This window comes from Crassostrea angulata, chromosome 4 (assembly GCF_025612915.1).
Source record: "Crassostrea angulata isolate pt1a10 chromosome 4, ASM2561291v2, whole genome shotgun sequence".
Taxonomy (NCBI): Eukaryota; Metazoa; Mollusca; class Bivalvia; order Ostreida; family Ostreidae; genus Magallana; species Magallana angulata.
In genome coordinates, this window is record NC_069114.1 from 15,421,569 (window position 1) to 15,442,726 (window position 21,158).

The following is a 21,158-nucleotide window of genomic DNA, read 5'->3' on the forward strand; positions in this document are numbered from 1 at the left end:
ACTGAGTTTTTATGCAAAACAGACACCCATTTTTTTTTAAACATGGTATTGCACAACACAAGCATCAAACATGGCTTAGATTTTATTAAGCAACCCAATGTTTATATTTTCAACCACTTTACACGTGGTTGAACACGAACGATAACTCTGTTCTGAATATTATCGTTTAATATAAATAACTGCTAGATGGTGAAATAAGACTACATCTTAAACGTTTTTCACGTTTTAATATAAATCAAAGTAGGATATGATATTTAAAAAAACCGACCAGTACTTACTGAGTAAGTATTTTGAGAATATTATCCGAACACTTATACTTCAGCTCGAAATTTCACAGGAACTGAACAAATCTCGGTGAAGTCTCGTGAACTTTCATTCGAGCACCTCTGGATTTATTACATACTGAGCAACGATAAAGAACGATAAAGAAAACATTCCGAACACATTCGCAGGGGTGCATATAACTGAAGTCGTTTTACGCAAGGATGTTCTAATCAATCATTATTGATCTTTTAATCGTTTGATAAATGAATTCAATCATAAGTGGTTGCTTGTAAATTCTGATAAATAAACTAATCAGACTGCATTTAAATATTAACACTTTCAATATCAAATATACCTAATTTTAGACTAGAAATGTTTATAATAAAAGAACATACTAAACTCAAAGCTCATCAGTTTGCAATGTAACCACATTTATTGGTTCTCTTCTCCTTAAGGTTTTTCTTCATGTTCTACATTTTGTAACATATATAGACGTTCTAAACTTTCAGAGAAAGCTTGAAGGATACAAGTTTCCAGTGTACACAACGGCTTTTTGTCCCAGAATTCAAACAGAATGGACTGAAAGGTCGTCAGCTCTAAAATGTAACAAAAGTAACGGCTACATGTGTATACCAAACGAAAGCATCGATCAGCTCTTGGAGTTCTGTTACAGAGAACCTGTTGAGAGAGTTCAGAAAGGTTAGCATTTCATTCTCAAATTCACAGTTCATACACACTTCTGAATTTGCATTTGTCAAGTTTTTGTTTAAGTGTGAGCAAAGCATATTTTTTGGTAAAATTTTGATTGTATGCAATAATTTTGGAAAACTTTCCTGTATAAACATTTAGGTACAGCATATATATTTTTAATGAGTCGGGCCTAGGACAGGCGTCTCGGACCGCGCCCAATTCACACGAATTTGTTAGAGAATGCAGGTTCCACGACAACATCAGAAAAAGTTTTGATTTTAAAAAGCAGATATTTCATCTCGCTAGTAGTTGTTTCAGTGTCAATTGTCCTTCGCAGCAATGTTAGGGCGTCCCGATGCTAAACACGGCTGGAAAACGATATTATTATAATCATCACAAAAATACTTTGACCGGGAGTATTTCTAAAAATCTATGTTACATTTATTGACACCGATGTTAAACATTCTATTTGATGCATTTTTGTGACGTCATATGTTCTTTGTAATCATGTGACGGGCGAATCCTAATATTGCAAATGATATATTTAAATCGCATCGGCGCAGGTGATTAATGACATTAAATCATACATATTATTAAGAAAAATCCTTTGTTAAGGAAGGAGTCTTTTTATTATCAAACATACTTCTTATAATAAGAAATGCATGAAATTTTGACACAGTCAAACGGATCATATTACTTAATGATTCTATCAGTTTAATTAAATTTGACCTTTTTGTTTTCGGATAAAGGTCAGGTCAAGGTCACTACCTTTTTCCTCAAGTAAAGAGTGATAAAAATAAGTGTAGCTCTTTATAGTTCTGTAGACATTTGTTTAAGATTTGAAGATTCAAATCTTCAATGAAATCATAGACCATGAGAGTGTCTATCAGCTTATACTACTAAATTGGAATAGATATTCATAATAAAATTGATATTGCTTAGCCCGCATTTCCTCTAATTTTCTTGAATTTTGAAGAAATTTTGATTATTTTTTTATTCTTCCAATAATAAAATATTTCTAATTTTTATGTATTATGAAGACTTTATATAAAGATATAAATTGACAGAAAAGCTAATATATTGACCGTTTCATAAGAGAGAAAAACTGATTTTAGTGATTTTTTCACAAAAATCAATGTATAGAATGGGCGCTTTAAAAAGCTTATAAAAATGTTATTTGATAGGCAAATCATATTTTAAAAACATATTCTGAAACCCAAGTATCATATTATTAGTTCACATTAGTAAAAAAAAATCCAACATTATTGTTATTGTTTTTAAAATGCTAAAACAGACTCATTATAAATATATAATCTGCAGCAATTCTGAATTGCGCAACATGTGATATTTTCCTACGCCAATATTACGCCAAAAATATAGTCCTTTTTCCATTCTAAACATGGATTACATTTTTCTATGCCAAGTTGTATGATAGTAAAAAAGAAAGAAAAATATACTATTTTAATTTCCTTTCATCTTGATTTAATGAACAATTAATCAAATTTACGTTTGACAAGTCGAAAACAAGAAAAGACTCCTTCCTTAAGTCATATTCTTTGAAGTTCTTGCTTGGGAAAGAAATAGATATTTCGTTAATGGAAGATATTGTTGAAACATTCCACAAAATCATCAAAATAATGCACATTTTTACTAATCAAAAGCGAATTACAAAAAAATTGGGGTAAATCCGTGGATTTCCCGAGCACGATTCACATTGGTACTTATATTCTCTACCAATTTTACGTAAAATATTCTAAAATTGTGTTGATCTTTCACCTGCGCCAAGCTGGTTTTACATGCATTAAAATTTCTTTATTCAGTTGTTTACATATAGCAGAGAGAGTCTCCAAACCACTAGTCTATAAATACAGTAGTCTTTAACATAAAACGAAGCTTTAAAACTGCCTATTATATGATACTGGGTTTTTTTATGAATGAATTATGTATGTCTAGCATTAATGGCAGCATCTGTGTAAAGGAAACATGCAGTTTGATATAATTTTCTTTTAACGTTAAGATACATTCCCTGAGAACTATCGACAGGAATGCAGATCGTGACGTCGAAGTTAATTATGACGTCATATCGTATGAAGTACACTCAAGTGACTTTCTATACATCGCTGTAAAATTCATCGGGAAGCATTAACATGCTCGCGTTGCAACTTTGCAAGACAACTTGTCATATAATTACTTGGGTATTCTCCCTGGTTTTGTCAGATGGTTTACAAACTTGATCAAACAACTTGACACTTGACCACTTGCGATTGTTACAACACAATATTGTACGTCTATACTACCGATTCTAATGCAAATCAAATGCTACAGAATACCTCACTGTGATACTATATTTCTGCTATACTTGTATATTAAAAACATGTATTCGCTCTGAGTTTTTTATAGTTTATGAGTTTTTTTCGTCAGTGTTTTATAATAAGCTAATTCATTATGAATATATTATCAACAAGTCAAGCTAACAATGAATAAGAAACTACAACTGATTTAGTTTATAAGATTAAAATGCTAGTATTACTATTTTTAATAATTTCACCTCTGAAGGTGGAATAGTACAACAAAATCTTAATTTACGGGTCGTTGGTGTACCATTTCTGAAGCAGGATTGCGTAGTTCAAAGAAGGGTAAAATATACATGTCCTTAATTTTTTATTCGATATTTTATATGTCTATAACACGTTTTACTTCTTTTTTAAATTATTCATAAAAATAAAAAGAATTATTTTGTTCATATTTTTCAAACCTATGGATAAAATATTTTAAAGAGACGTGTTTTTTTAGGTAGGAAATAAAAGACAATTGTATTTTACAAGATTGCTATATATTTAAATGCCCTCAAGTCTGGATCAGTTTAATTTCAACCGGGTGTGGTTCAATTTTGAAAATTTGCAAATCTCTAAAATTTTGCCATTTTTATTCAATTTCCGTTTTTAAAATGATTGCCTTACTCTCTTCAAGACACTTCAATCTCTATAAAAAAAAAAATTATCCATAGGTTTGAAAATGTGAAAAAAGTTTTTTTGGTTATTAATCAGGTTTTTTTTTATTAAAAAAATAATAAAACGTCTTATAGACTTTACTAGATATGTTTTATTAAATATTTATATCATGGTTTTATTCAAATCTAAACTCTACAAAAATTTGCTTAAAAATGTAGGACATAGTATATCATTCTAGAACAACACCATCTTGCCTCGGAAATGATACTCTAATGATCCGTTGTTTTGAATTTTGGTGAAGTAGTCTACCTTTATTAAATCATTATTAATGATGACAACTTTTTATGTATAGAAAAAAGGGAGTCATTAACAGTCTATATATCTAAATTACGTTTTGCTTTATTTTTATTTTCAGGTATTTGTTTATATCTAATAAAAAGCGTTTCACTGGTTCAATCATACAACTGCAGTCGTTTTACGCGAGGATGCCCTGATCACTCTTTCTTCAGCAGTGAATTTTTCAAACGTAAGTACAACTACTTTTTAAAAAATGAGATTCTGTAATTAATATTACATGTTTAGGCCTAACTACTGAATATATAATTGGAGCCAAGTAATTCCATTATCTACTGAGACAACAACAGCATTCTAGTGTAGGTATCAAATGTTTTGACATTCATTGAGCTATATACATGCACATGTAACTTTATTGAAGAACTTAATTTTGACAGATCCGGCTTGCATTTCAATTGGAAATAGATGCTTTCTTGCTGAAAAATCTTGTAAAAGGTAATTTTTACAGTTGGTAAAACCGGCCTGAAAATTCGTTCACAACATCAAACACATGTAGTATTTTTATTTTCACACTTGAGGAACCCGTTTTAACATAATATATTGTGTGGAAATATTTTTGTTATGTCTTTAGTGCAATCCATTCGTTTTTTTGTACAAATTGTAAATCAAACAATCTTTTTAAGTGTTGCTTGGAAACATTTCCATTACACAGTATAACGCCACCTCATATTCAAAGTACCACACAGCAATTTGAGAGTGTCAACAAATGGAATGGAAGTACAACAACACACCCTCAGCAATCGTCAGAACATCCTCAATTAGACAATGTACCGATCAACGACAATGACGACGCTTTATTAGTTCCAATCCTTTTAGGAATATTCATTCCTCTCTGTTTTCTCTCTTTGCTGTGCGGCTACTACATAAAAAGAAGTAAGAATACTCAAGTCTTCACTTTAAAAAATATTATCGTAGCCATGAATTATATCCTATAATAATTACAGTCATTGATATCTTACTGTTTTTGCCGGGGTTGGTTTTAAAATGCTTTTTTAAATGAAAATATAAAGACATAGTTAAAAAGTTTCGTTCTTGACCTTACTTTTAAAATATGAACTTTTAAAATAAAGTTTACACTGAAAATGTTAAAGAAATGTTCAAATACTTTCTCAGTTTTTCAAGTAGGCTTGGTGGTCAACATGATACCTGAACCTTTTAGTGATTTTGTATTTATGAACTGTTGTCTAGTAAAGAAAAAAAATATCATATATGTAGCTTAAAATCATATTTTCTACAGAGCTTTTTTCATCAAAAGAATAACAAATTGATAAACAATAAAATTGGCCACTACCCTCCAGACTTTTATATTCACTTTCTTATACCAAATCACGAGTTCTGTATTTGATAGTTCTAGTAGATAATTTTATTTATATGACCAACTTTTATTTGATTTATTCATTTTTTTGTAATTTTTAGCCGTTTCCTTGTTAACAATCTCTTAAGTTTTTTTTTTTTGTTAGAATGTTACAGGTGTGAATGAACACCAAGACGTTAGAATAAAGGAGTTATTGCTTTCATTAGTATTTAAGCATTGATTTTGTTTCAGATCAACACAGATGTAGCTAATAATTGCAGCCTGATTCAAACAATTGGGTTTTAAATATTACAGGAATTTTTTTCTTCAACCTTGAATTGGAAAATTGCTGAATTTAAACTATTTTTCATGCATGCATTTTGCTCAAACCTCAATAACACACTGTTGGATACTAGTTTCTACGGTTGTGTTCTATTAACGCATTTTAATACAAATCTTTGATAAGTGATTGGTTACGGTCATTAAATTTTCAATAATTCACAAATTAAGTAACTTGAAAAACATGCGTCAGTACATACTTCATTTGTTGAGTGTAATTGCTGACCCTCATTTATATGTTAATTAAACATTGTAACATTTTTAACATAAGTTTATCGTATTTCTCATCTATTTTCTATGTTGTTTTAAAATTAAACGTATTTTTTTAAAATATCTCGTTAGATATCTAGATTTATCCTATTTAACAGACTGAAAATTCAAATAAAATTTAAAATACGAATTCACAACTAGTCGAAAATATATGAACAACTCTTTTTATGTTACTTTGATAAGATTCAACATTTAAGCTTACAAGTAGATTGCTTTTAAAATAATATTGTTGTTTATAAATACCAAGCAAAATCTATAAAATAAATTAATCTTTATCATCTATATTCCCCAACATAGTCGATTCATTGCAAATTTCATTAACATACACTTGTTAATAAAAACCTGCCAACAAGTCTTTATATTTGATTTCTAGGTCACCTGGTTAAACTCAGGTGACCTATTGCTATCCGTTTTCGTCCGTCGTCGTGCGTCGTGCGTTAACATTTACAGTTTTTACTTATTCTTTAAAACTAAAAGGCTGAGTGTTACCTTGTAATCTCTATGGTAACAGGAATCTAAATTGTAAAATTTATGGCTCTCCCTCCTCCGAGGCGCAACATGTGGGGCCAAATATGCAAAAAAGCCAAATTTTCAAAAATCTTCTTCTCTACTCCAACACATGTGAGGAAAAAACTGGTTGCATAGTTATGATGTCCTTGAAGCCCTCTACCAAAATTGTGAAATTTATGGCCCATGGGTCAGCGGTTCTGGCTCTAGGGTGGGGCCAAGATGGCCATATAGTAAAACTATATTAAATCTTAGAAAATATTCTTCTCTACTCCTTTATATATTTGTTAATACAGGATGAATAGCCATCTTTAAGTTATCCTTAAAGATAGCTTAAAGGTGCTTAAAGGTACCTTAAAGACGATCTTTAAGCCACCTTTAAGCTATATGTGTTGCTTAAGGACGTTGTTACTCGGGTTTTGAGTTCTCAAATCCGGATTGTTAAAAACAAAAAGTATTTGTAAAATAAATTATTATTGACATAACAATCGATATTTTTACTAAATTTTGGAATTAAGCTCTGACAAAGTTTGACTTTTAGCAAATCAGAGGAAATTCGGACTCTATATTTCAGATTTTGTTTTCCACTTAAATATTTTTGGTAGTACTGTAATATTTAAAGTTAAGATTTTATTTGTTAATCAACATAATTTTGCATATTTTTGTTGGTTTTACCTTGCTTTTTCGTTTAAATAATCGTATAGCACACAGTACAAAAATATTGAACAATGCTTAAAAATGATAAAAGACACCATATCTCAAAATTTTGATCATTGACCTCATATAAATTTTATGCCAGCAGAGAAAGGTCAATATACTTCATTTAATACTATAAATGTTTTAGCATTATCATCATTCAGTTTTTAGCTCACCTGAGCTGAAAGCTCAAGTGAGCTAGTCTGATCACATTTTGTCCGTCGTCCGTCTGTCTGTCCGTCTGTAAATTTTTCACATTTTGAATTTCTTCTCTTAAACCACTTAACCAAATTCAATCAAATTTGGCTCAAAGCATTCTTATGGATCGATGAATATAATTTGCAGAAATGAAAGAAGAATATTCATTGAAAGCGGAGAAAACCTCAAAACTGTAAAAAAAAATGGGAAAAAAAAAAGGGGGGGGTGCATTTTAAAAAAAATTGAAAAAATTATGGGCTAATTCTGTTTCAAATCTGAGTTTTTACGAAAAAAATAAGAAAAAAAGGCGTGTTTCAAGCAATTTATAGCATCCATGAGTCTTAGTAAAATGGGTAGGCATGACCAGGCCAGGGCAAAACAAAAGATTTGACAGTTATTAATCTGCCAATCTCATTAAAATTTCGAGATTTTTACTGACCAGTATATTTGTATTCACTGTAAATATTGCTGCAAAATAATGCGCAATTGGAATTGACGATTGCCGATCTGCCCCGGCTTTTATTTTGCCCCGGCCCGGGTTTGCTTACCCATTTTACCAAGACTCGTGTTCCATAATTCTAAAACGAGGTTCTTTGTTTAAAGCAGCCATGACACTATATGATAAACGGGTCAATCTGACAATGATTAATTTGTTTGTTGTGTAACAGTTCGTGTACGAAGGGAGTCTTTGAAACATGCAAAATACATTGGTGCCGATTTGATGAAGTAAATTGAGGCTAAATATTTCAATGCGTTGACAGTTTTCACATATGACGGTGGTGTTAGCTTGTTGTGATTTTCGTTTTGTTTTCATTTATGCTTTGCGTTAACCTGGGAACTGTCGCTTGTATTTCCTGATTTTTACGTATCAAATCAAACAGAGACTTCGGTAAATCAAACAGTTTTTTGTTTACCTGCGCAAATTAAGCAACATCTGATGTATTAAGAAAAAACTAAAATGCAATTCAATCAGGCTATCGGTAATTCAGTATCATCTTTTGCGTAATGGTAGAATAATGCAATATGTTTTATTGAGATGCTCGGCATTTTCTCGAGTTTATTCAGTTTAAATAGAGTTTAATATTGCTGACGGAAATATGTAGGTATATACATGTTTATGATTCATTTTGAAAAATAAATTGTGTTCTTTATTTGTTATAGTGCATGTTTCTTGTGTTTAATTGTTTACAATTTCTATTTACTTACCATATTTAAGTGTTAAGCTTCGAATTATAAGCATGATACAGAGATTTGCTCACAATTCTATGTTTGTACACAGATCTGAGGCCATTCATTTTTTTCCATTTTAAATGCCAAATATGAAAATTTGTTGAAATGTGTTAATCGTTAGTAACTGTTTATTTATGATTAAAAGGAATAAAAAGATAGACAAATCAGCTTCAAAGAGATTTTTTACTGGTATATTGAACCTATGTAAACACAAGAGGCCCATGGGCCACATCGCTCACCTGAGGAACAATAGGTATGATAAAATCAGATTAATGGAGTCATAATACAAACTATCTGGACAATGTACAATAATACATGTAGATCCTGTATAAATAAAATCCATTTTTCCCCTGGATATTCTTATGTTTATAATCATTAGTCCCTTTTCTAACAGGCTGATTTTATAGTCATATCATATGTTGAGTATTGCAGTTCTCAAAAAGATCCTTAACAATTGTTTATATATGGGATATAAACGTACATCAAACTCTGAACCTTCTTGTGAGGCCAAAGAATTGTCCTGGGGCCAAAGTCTTAACAATTATAAAGAATCATCTGGCTGATTAGTTTCTGAGAAGAAGATTTTTAAAGATTTACCATATATATTCCTTTGTTAAACTTTGACCCCCCATTGTGGCCCCACCCTACCCCCGGGGATCATGATTTTCACAACTTTGAATTTACACTACCTGAGGACGCTTCCACATAAGTTCCAGCTTACCTGGCTGATTAGTTTCTGAGAAGATTTTTAAAGATTTACTCTATATATTCCTACGTAAAACTTCGACCTTCCATTGTGGCCCCACCCTACTCCTCGGGATCATGATTTTCACAACTATAAATCTACACTACCTGAGGATGCTTCCACACAAGTTTCAGCTTTCCTGGCTGATTAGTTTCTGAGTAGAAGATTTTTAAAGATTTACTCTATATATTCATATATAAAACTTCGACCCCCCATTGTGGCCCCACCCTACCCCCGGGGGTCATGATTTTCACAACAATGAATCTACACTACCTGAGTATGCTTCCACACAAGTTTCAGCTTTCCTGGTCTTATGGTTCATGAGAAGGAGATTTTTAAAGATTTACTCTGTATATTCCTATGTTAAATTTCGACTTGCCATTGTGGCCCCACCCTACCCCGGGGGTCATGGATTTCACAAATTAGAATATACACTACCTGAGGATGCTTCCACACAAGTTTCAGCTTTCCTGGTCTTATGGTTCATGAGAAGAAGATTTTTAAAGATTTACTCTATATATTCCTATGTTAAATTTCGACCCCCCCCCCATTGTGGCCCCACCCTTCCCCCGGGGATCATGATTTTCACAACTTTAAATTTACATTACCAGAGATTGCTTTCACACAAGTTGCAGCTTTCCTGGCTGATTAGTTTCTGAGAAAAAGATTTTTAAAGATTTACTCTATATATTCCTATGTAAAACTTCGATTCCCCATTGTGGCCCCACCCTACCCCGGGGATCATGATTTTCACAACTTTGTATCTACACTACCTGAGGATGCTTTCACACAAGTTTCAGCTTTCCTGGCTGATTAGTTTTTGAGAAGAAGATTTTTAAAGATTTACTCTATATATTCCTATGTAAAACTTCGACCCCCATTGTGGCCCCACCCTAGCCCCGGGGGTCATGATTTTCACAACTTTGTATCTACACTACCTGAGTATGCTTCCACACAAGTTTCAGCTTTCCTGGTCTTATGGTTCATGAGAAGGAGATTTTTAAAGATTTACTCTGTATATTCCTATGTTAAATTTCGACTTTCCATTGTGGCCCCACCCTACCCCCGGGGGTCATGAATTTCACAAATTAGAATCTACACTACCTGAGGATGCTTCCACACAAGTTTCAACTTTCCTGGTCTTATGGTTCATGAGAAGAAGATTTTTAAAGATTTACTCTGTATATTCCTATGTTAAATTTCGACTTTCCATTGTGGCTTCACCCTACCCCCGGGGGTCATGAATTTCACAAATTAGAATCTACACTACCTGAGGATGCTTCCACACAAGTTTCAGCTTTCCTGGTCTTATGGTTCATGAGAAGGAGATTTTTAAAGATTTACTCTGTATATTCCTATGTTAAATTTCGACTTTCCATTGTGGCCCCACCCTACCCCCGGGGGTCATGAATTTCACAAATTAGAATCTACACTACCTGAGGATGCTTCCACACAAGTTTCAGCTTTCCTGGTCTTATGGTTCATGAGGAGAAGATTTTTAAAGATTTACTCTGTATATTCCTATGTAAAACTTTGACCCCCCCCCCCATTGTGGCCCCACCCTACCTCTTGGGGTCATTAATTTCACAAATTAGAATCTACACTACCTGAAGATGCTTCCACACAAGTTTCAGCTTTCCTGGTCTTATGGTTCATGAGAAGAAGATTTTTGAAAATTTCTCGAAAATTTTCATAAATTCCTAATTATCTCCCTTTGCAAAAGGGCGTGGTCCTTAATTTTCACAACTTTAAATCAACTTAGGCTAAGGATGCTTTGTGCCAAGTTTGGTTGAAATTGGCCCAGTGGTTATTGAGAAGATGTTGAAAATGTGAAAAGTTTACAAACAGACGGACAGACGGACGGACGGACAGACAGACAGACAGACGGACGACAGACAAAATGTGATCAGAATAGCTCACTTGAGCTTTCAGCTCAGGTGAACTAAAAAACAGGGCACGAGCCTTGTTTACATGACGCAGAATTGTGAACCCTGTATCTTACTTAAAACTCATTGACTGGCACCCAAAATTTCATTTGATCATTAGAAATGCATTCCTAAAGCATTGTAAATAATAAAAACAGAAAAATAAAATTTGTCCAAAATCGTGACTTAGGGGTGTTGTTTACTCAGGGTTTGAGTTCTCAAATTCGGATTGTCATAAAGTTCAATGTAATGAGTAAAAAAAGTATTAATAAAATGAATTATTATTGACAAAACATTTTCACTTTATTACGTAATTAGGCTCAAACAAAAATAGACTTTTAGCCAAACAGAGGAAATTCGGACTAAATTTTGCAGATTTTGTTTTCCGCTAAAACATTTTTGGCAGTATTGAAAGTTAAGATTTTTATATTTTAGTCTATAAAATTTTTCATATTTTCTGCTGGTTTTACCTCACTTATTCATTAAAATAATTGTATGCCACGAATTGCGAAAATATTAAAAAATGCTTAAAAACGATAAGATACACCATATCTCAAAATTTTGATCATTGATCTCATATAAATTTTATGCCAACAGAATAAGGTCAATATAAGTAGTTCAATGCTATAAATGTTTTTGTATTATCATCATTCAATTTTTTGTAAACTTAGATCAAAAAATGGGTAGGAATTTGAAAACTGATAGAGGAAACTCGGACTGGAATATTTTTTCAAATTGTAGCTGAAATCTAAATGTTTTGTACCTATTTAGTGCCACTGCCATTCATAAAATGTATTACACTTTTTAAAGTGCTTTATTATTTGAAATATATTTACAATTAAGAAAATTTCAATTGTAGTGTAAAATTTTATGGGATTTTTCTTGATTTTTTAAAAAATATTCAATGGCCATTTACTCAAAAAGTAGGTCATTGACCTACTTTTTTGAAAGTGAAAAATAACACTACAATCAAAGGTCTATAACATACAATAGATGGGGTTTCATTATCATCAGTGGAATTTGTTTCATTCTGAGTAAACGTCATCCTTAAGATGAATGTAATAAACTCATGTGAACAAAATATGACCCAAACCTAGCTAAATTTTGACACCCCTGCGAATGTGTTCGGAATGTTTTCTTTATCGTAGCTAAGTATGTAATAAATCCAGATGTGCTCGAATGAAAGTTCACGAGACTTCACCGAGATTTGTTCAGTTCCTGTGAAATTTCGAGCGGAAGTATAAGTGTTCGGATAATATTCTCCAAATACGTAAGTACTGGTCGATTTTCATTTATAGCTATGTTTGATGCTTGTGGTGTGCAATACCATGTTTTTAGAAAAATAATGGGTGAAAGTTTTGCATAAAAATTTAGTATATCGAGCCATTTTCAAGGAACATTCTTCATAAAATAGTACAGTCTGTTTCACTATTAGTATTATTACTAGGTCAGGCACGGAACGAAAATTAATTCTTAGGGGGGATGTTTACAACGCATGTTAATTGTCGCAACAGCAGAAAAAAACTATTTTTGTATTGTCACATTTATTTCTAGGACACATTTTACCCACCAATTAATGAAGATAAAGTTTAAAATCAATAAACCTCTAGAATTTATAATATTTGACTACAAGTACCTAGATTTTCTAAAATAGACTATAAACACGAGGCACGATTGTTAATGCGAAACTGAAAGGGTCATATAAAACCACGTGATTTAAAATTTAAATGACAATAATATTCGCAGGGGTGTTTGAGCTCATCTTGCTTATAATTCTACTATTGACGCTGAAATTTTGGTTGATCATTAGAAATTCTATATGAATTAGAGTAATATGTTAAATATTTGTACACAAAAAAATTAAAGAATGATATGGTGTATATTACTACTCTCTAGTGCCCCTTTTTATACAATGAATATTGTGAAATGTCAATGACATCGTTAAAACAGTTTCCATAGTTCTGACACATTTCTTTTGCGGGGATAAAAGAATTATCGCTATTCCTAAGAAAATATTACAGCGGAAAATTATCCTGGTTTGTAGCCATTTGTTATTTTTGAATAAAAATGAAAATAATGGGTGGGCCATAGTAAATTAGAGTGATGTGACTGTCAATACGATAGCATTGATTTTTATAGCTCTTTAACATGTCACGTGACAACATTTTTCATTCCAGTGTATTCATCAATCAAGTGTGAGTAAAGTTATAAAAGTCACGAGTTTACGCGAAGTAAACAACAGTCATTTATTATAATGGAGAAGACAAATTAAATTGTTGAATATTCTTAATTTGAGAAATTGAGCGCATTGGGGTGCAATTTTTTTCTTCACATATATACATGTAGGATTTTTTTTATAAAATACAATACCTATTATATTTAAAAAAAAAAAATTAACTAGTAAGTAGTTGAGGAAGAAAATGTACCTATATGCTCTCATATAGTTTGATCGCTTTATTAAGTGGGGAGGGGGCAGAACGAAAATACAGGGAATTAGAAGTTATATAACAGTGTACCCCTAAGAAATATTTAGTTCTATATCTTGCGTAGAATTTTCTTATTCTGTTTAAAAACAGTATTTCATGAAGGTACAATGTCAAAGATTACGTGTATGCAAAAAAAGTGTAAAATTCGAATACGTTACAATATTTTTTTTTTTTTGTAATTCTACCGAGGGCCATATGGCACAATATCTTTTGAACGCCCACTGTTGCTCAGGTGAGCGATGTGGCCCATGGGCCTCTTGTTTGTTATATTAAATCAATAATGGGTAGTAATTTGAAATCTGATAGAGGAAATTCGAACTAGAATATCTATAAAAATTGTGAATAAAAACTTATTGCTTTGTATCTATTTAATGTCACTACCATTCATAAATTGTATTTCATTTGTTAAAGAGTTAAGCAATTTGTATTTTTTCACAATTAAGAAAATCTCAATCATAGTGTAACATTTTTACGGATTTTTCTTTAATTTTCAAAAAATATTCAATGGCCATTAACTCAAAAAGTAGGTCATTGAGTCATTGAGTTAGGAAATAATACTTTGAAAATGAATTACAAATGTAAAAAAAACTTGTCTCATACTTAGATTTAAACGCCTTTAGAAACCCTGATGTGCACCTGGGCACACGCCACACCTGTTGTGTATATCTTGTATATTCTGTGTTAATTCCAGGGGTTTTTTTATGTTGGACAAACAATAGACTCTAATTAGATATACACAAACATGCACCTAGGCACATAACACACCTGTTGTGTACATCTTGTATATTCTGTGTTAGTTTCAGGGGTTTTCTTAAGTTGGACAAACAATAGACTCTAATTAGATATACACAAACAAACAAAACTATGTCTAGACAAACAAAGCAGAAATATCCTGCCCGATATAACAAGGCAGTTGAGAGTCTTTTCATCTTTAACATGTATCTAGCAGATCTAGAATTAGACCTAGAAATAATTAAAATTGAAAAACAAATATATACCTATAACCAATTATTGAATTAAATTATGCATTTTTGGCTCATTATCTTTATTTTGTTTAGTAACCGGATGAACTAAGAGAGAGAGAGAGAGAGAGAGAGAGAGAGAGAGAGAGAGAGAGAGAGAGACACAGACACAGAGACACAGACACAGAGAGTAAGAGACAGAGAGACAGAGAGATTTCACCGATTAATTTATTAGGAAACAAACATATTTTAGTATAATTTCATGCACAGATTTAGAAACAGAGACTCCGCTCACCCCTACAAAAATTTTGAAACAAAAACAATTAATAAAAGAATTTATAGAGGCAATCTGTGTCCATCTGAGCGGTGTTGATGATACAATCTGTGTTTAATGGAGCGAGCATTAAAACCGCCTGAACACCCCTCCCCCTTCCTTGTAAATTATATCATCACTTGGATCACCCTCTCCTATACCTATAAAAGAGCTTTTGCATTTTCATATATGCTTTTATTGTTCAGCTTGATCAAACTTGAGGGGGCAATATGGCAATATAGTGTTAATGCATATAATGTTTAAAAATGTTCTTCTCTATTCTCACACATCTGTATACAAAACTGACTTTAAGGCCCCATAAAATTATTTATTAGATTCCCATCCACGCCCGCCCTCTGAAAATGGGCTGCCCCGATGCATTTTATTTTATTTTGATAAAAAAAATTGTGTGGAAAAAGAAATCGGGAAAAAAATTGGGCTAGGTATAAAAAAAATTTCAAAACACTTGAATGGCTGCCTAAAAATGCGGATTCATGTCATGTTTCTTATACAAATGTCTTCCTGCATTAACAGTTAAGATAAAATAAAATGGAATTAAAAGATTACAAGTGGGTTTGTGTACTTGCATTAGCACTAACAACTCAAAAGAAATGTTGTTATTTCTAGAACATAAACGGTGAAAAAGGTGCTTTTGAAAAAATAAAAATCTGCCAACCCGCCCCATATTTTTTCCAAATCAGGATAAGAATCTACAAATTAATTTTATATGGCCATAATTATATTTACCAGGAAGTCCTCAACTGAAATTTTAATTTTCATGTCCCCCTGGAGTATTGGTTTTGACTCTGGAGTAGGGCCAAAATGGATATATAGGTGTTAATGCATATAATGTGAAAAAATCTTCTTAAAGATTTCAGGCAGGGAGGTGGTCGTCATTACAAATTTATAATTTTTCTACTCAAGAATTAAACCTAATTAATTAAATGCATATATAAGACTCCTCAACAAGTTTGTGTATGGGTTATATGCTACTCAGGTGAACGTTAAGGCAAATTGGCCTCTTGTTAATTTTAACCTTAAGAAGTCAAGGTGTAAGCCGTAATGATTAGGGCAGTAGGGATACATTCTAACAATGTTTTACTTGTTTCCTCATACTGAAATGCCACACCGATATTATTTTGTACAATTCTCAATAAATCACACCAAAATGCATTTTTGGAGTTCTTAGATTACTTATATTTTAAATCTGTTAACTATTCTATCCGATCAAATTTACACGACATTCAACTTTCAGGCATGACTTCACCAATGTGTAAATCTACGTAATACAATCTAATTTGTCCAAAAATAATCGTTCGAGTATTTTTTATTTGTTTATTAGTCTATGCTTCATTGTTTAAATAATACTATACATGTAGGTACATGTACATAATAACTAAGATTTGTTTTTCCCGGAATTACGTGGTACTCAGTCATAATTTGTAAAATTTTGAATCACCATACCTGATAATTATTTTGTTATCTCATAAATTGAAGAATTAATATTGTAATACATGCATATTGTAATATATTGTAGTCTTGAGAATTTTATCAAAATGCATTTTCCCTATATGTTTCTATGTTGATTTTTGAACCCCCTCGGGGCCCAGTATTAGTCTCGAGTCACAGTTGTAACAATATAAGATCTGCACTTTCTGGGGTGCTTAATAGTTCTAAAATTGCAGCCTTGTAGTTTATGAGAAGTATTTGTTTAATACATTTTCCCAATATATTTCTGCATGAAACTTTGAACCCCTCTTTTTGCACCATTATTGGTCCAGGGGTCACAGTTTGAAAAATTTAGAATGTACAATATATTAGGTGCTTGCATAGTAATCTCACAAATTGTACATTTTGAGAAAAAAAGTAAACAAATCTACCGCGTATATATTGAACTTACATTTTGATATATTTCAATAGTGTGGTCAATACAAAACTTGAAAAGTGCTGTTAGAATTCCCTGTTTTGTGTTGCTTTCATGCAACATACCTTTATCCGCGCAAACTGTGCAAAAGTAACGGGGATTTCTTTAGGAAGTTATTGGACAGAGTCAAATAAGTTATTTAATCTCAAGATTTTTTATATAACAGTCAAAATAAGACGCTAAATTGCCCATATGCATCCTTAACACCCCTTCGTTACTATGCAAGCATAAAATAGTGTAGATAGTAAATTGTACAAACCTCCGAAATAATACTGAGACTGCAAGGGAGATGCTAACTTCTACATCGAATTATAATTAAAAGAATATTTAAAAACCTTTTTTGAAGAGGTTAATGTTAGGATTACTAATTTAAGATTGAACAAGCATCTGAACGCCTCCATATCCTCATATCAAGGTCACTGTGACCTTCTTTGACTTTTTAAGTACTTATAGTTAATATTAATAACAGTAATAATAAGCCTTGGATAATAAAATTGGTCAGTTAATGCATCTTATAATTAGATCTTAAGATATGATGTAAAAAATAACGACATTTTTAAGAATCGTTTTATATATTGTCAAAACTTGAATATGTAATAATTTTTAAGTGATTTACAATATTTGAAAAGACTTTATTTTAAAAAAAAATTTGAGAGAATGTAACAAGAACAATTTGTCAGGTGAGCACTGTGGCCCATAGGTCTCTTGTTAAAGCAATTTAAAAGTTTTCTCTTAGAATTAAGGAAAAGCTAGGTCATTTATTGCCAGAAAATCCGAATGCAAAATTCGCTTTGATATGGAACACACTGCAATCAATTTACCATGATTTAAACCCTAAAGTATTTGTTATTAAGATCAATTCTATGTAAGAATCAATGATTTATAAAAGGGTCTGGCAACGCATAGAAACCGATTTTCTTTATATAACATACATGGACACACCTAGGTGTAAAACCCCAAAAAAACATTAATGGTTGGGGGCTGGGGGTGTCCGTTGCCATGGCAACCAAGGCTAAAGATGGAAAAATAGCAAAACTTATCTACTTTAGAGCCATATTAGAAGGTTTTGCCCACTAATGTAAAAGATCAAAGACATTTTATAATCTTTGTGCTATTGTCCTTTGTTATTTTATAGAAGAAAACTGATGGAGAAACCAATACTTTAGAAATGTTACCATGAAAACTGTTTGAAATTTTTGAAATTCGTCTTTTGTATTTTTTATCAGCTGAAATAGTAAATCATTTATTTTTAATATCTTTATCAATGTCCATGCAATATACATTTTATTTATTAAAACTGACACCCGTTGCTATGGGAACAAGTCCAAGAAACAGAAAAACCTGAAAAATTGAAGATGATTTTGATATTTTGTAATTCCTGATTTTAGAAATGTTCGGCAATTGTTTTTGTTGGAACTTGTAGAAATATGCTTAAGTTTGCACTGTATACCACGAAAGTTTTTGTAATTCGACACAGAAGTGTTGTTGATATGGAAATTAAAGTTGCATAGAAAATCACACAGAAATCTTACCTTTTGAAAAGTCCATAGCAACGGCAATATTTTTTTTAGCAAATGTCAGATTTTTATCAAGCTGCTTTCAAGTTCAGGACATACTTGACATTTTCTCACCCATGGATAAAAGTTATCTTTACTTTTTATACGAATAATACCCATTCAAATATTCCTCAAAATATTAGAATATATCTTATTTTTTAGCTTGTTACCATAGCAAAGGTTCTCAGTTTTTATTAATAAATGCACAACCACAATAGTGTATACCACAAAGTTCAAGATTTGCGTTTTTAATTCAAATTAAATGAAGTAATCATATTAATAAATTTCTTTCTTGTAACCATGGAAACGCTCTAAAAATATGCGTTTTTCAATGAATTTGTTTCTTTCTTTTGAAAAATGGCAAGTATTTCAAATAATATATCTACCCTGGAAACCCCAGATTGTGAACATCACTCACAATATGTTCTCAAATAGCACTAAAATGCCATTTTTACATCTTTACCCTCGGTTATCATGGCAACGGGACCACATAGCAACAAATAAATGATGTTAGGCTTTTTTACTCACGAAAATCTATCAAATTGTTAAGTATGAAGAAACTCTGTGAATATGTGTGGCCACCGAATTTTGATTCTTACAATGTACATAGAATTTTATCTTAAATTTCATGGCTATCTTAAAAGGGATTGATGTCGTCGTGTCAACTTTTAGGCCTATTGAACAAATGAGCTCTGTATAAATATATAGAAACACGTTTAAATTTTAAAGTTAAATTGCATCAATTTTTCATCAATATGATATACTTTGTTGATGAAAATCAATTCTAAACTATGAGTAAAGATGGTGTTGCTATGATAGTAACAGTTGATGTTGTAGGTGTGCTAAGAACATCAATATTTAGTTGTTATGTCTCATATTACTGTTTTGTCACTTTCAGCGAATTTTAACAAAATACATTAATCTGTCAACTCTATAGAATACATGTACCTTTACTATTAAAACCAATACATGGGGGAAACTACTACATTTCTATTGTCTCATTACTTTTTTTACAATGTAATCCAGAGAGATTAACACGAACAAAAAATCCTTACGTAGATTTGGCATAGGAAATGCTTACTTCTTTTCTCCATATGGAAGTACAACAAATACCTCACGCAACTAGTCATTGTTAACATCCGGGTAATTTCATGTCTGCTGTTCTGCAAAATCTCCGTAACCTTTTATTAATTTTTTAGCTTTGTATTTAAAAGGTATGACAGCTTAAGAATGAACGTTTGAAAGGGTAAATCTTGGCATTTATAAACAATGAATGATTAAGCAAAATGTGATTTGAGGATATCTTAGAGTAAAGTTGGTTTATTTTTTGGCGTGACTTTGAATAACATAACACCTGTCGAATTTCATATTGCCAAGTTTTTAATAAGTAAAACACTAACTCTACAAAGAAAGTTTATTTTTTCTGTCACCAGAACATCAAATATGCAGAACTAATGGTGATGTAGAAAGCTCAGGACAGGAAAATCTTTTAAAAAATAAAAAAGGTATGTACTTCATATTATACTCGTTACGTTTTGTAAAACTAGATTCCTGTAGTTTTCTTGTACATGTACTTAACCAGTAAATCCTATATGTTTTAGAAAAACATGAAGAGGAAGAAATAAAACCATTAATCGGTGATGAAAAATATGATGGTAAAGGAGCAGATAGTCGTGAAAAGGAGGAAATTAATGCAATAACTAATGCTGATCAAAAAGACAAGAGGATTTCGGAACATCAGGAAGGTTTATTACCAATTCAATCTAGTAAATGTTACGAGGATATGGCAGTCAAAGGTATAAACCCAAAACACAAAGTAAAAATCTAAAGTTTTAAACTGTCAATATTATATACAATAGAATCAACTTATGATAAACAAGAAACTAATAAATTATAAACTGATGAATTTGCAGATTAAAGGAGATGTAATTTTTCCACAATATCAGTAACGGGAAAATTTGTTTAATGATACGTTGATCTCCACATACATCCTTAAGATATACAAATGCTAGTAATTGTGTGCCTAAAATATATGCCTAAAGTTATAAAAAACAAGATATCAATTAACAAAACACGGACAGGACAAAAAGGGGAAAAAATTGACGGACAAAATGTTTGATGGTACTGACATATTAAGTAAGATCGCCACTCCTTTGTTTCAATTCAGATTTCAAATTCCCACATTGATTAAAAGTGTGATGAGTACTGTGGAATCATTAGAATTTGTAATGGCTCAATTTTCACGTGGATACCCCTCACCCACGAATTCTTATCCTCGACGAAAACTAATTAAAGTAGATTTAGTTTCCTTCTTAAACTGCATACTGACGCAACCATGTAATTACATCTCCATGAATAAGCAAAAAACCAACAATCGACAAAACTGGCCCCCACAAAATTAAATGATTCTACAGTATTTTGTCAAAAAAATAACTATACTACAGTAGATCGACT

The 21,158-nt window shown here is 31.7% G+C and overlaps 1 protein-coding gene across 2 annotated transcripts in view; it reads left to right on the forward strand.

Annotated features, from left to right (window-relative positions):
• The window catches only part of LOC128180120 (uncharacterized), a 44,593-nt gene extending 23,906 nt beyond the window's left edge, over positions 1–20,687 (forward strand). Inside the window, exons 5-10 of one of the 2 annotated variants that reach the window (XM_052847985.1) lie at positions 774–963; positions 4,321–4,431; positions 4,637–4,694; positions 4,912–5,132; positions 20,138–20,209; positions 20,306–20,687. In XM_052847985.1, the coding sequence (XP_052703945.1) occupies positions 774–963; positions 4,321–4,431; positions 4,637–4,694; positions 4,912–5,132; positions 20,138–20,209; positions 20,306–20,532 (879 nt within the window). In that variant the 3' untranslated portion in view covers positions 20,533–20,687. The remainder of the gene's footprint in view (positions 1–773; positions 964–4,320; positions 4,432–4,636; positions 4,695–4,911; positions 5,133–20,137; positions 20,210–20,305) is intronic. The other variant, XM_052847984.1, reaches the window with a different exon arrangement.
• Positions 20,688–21,158: the final 471 nt, after the last annotated feature.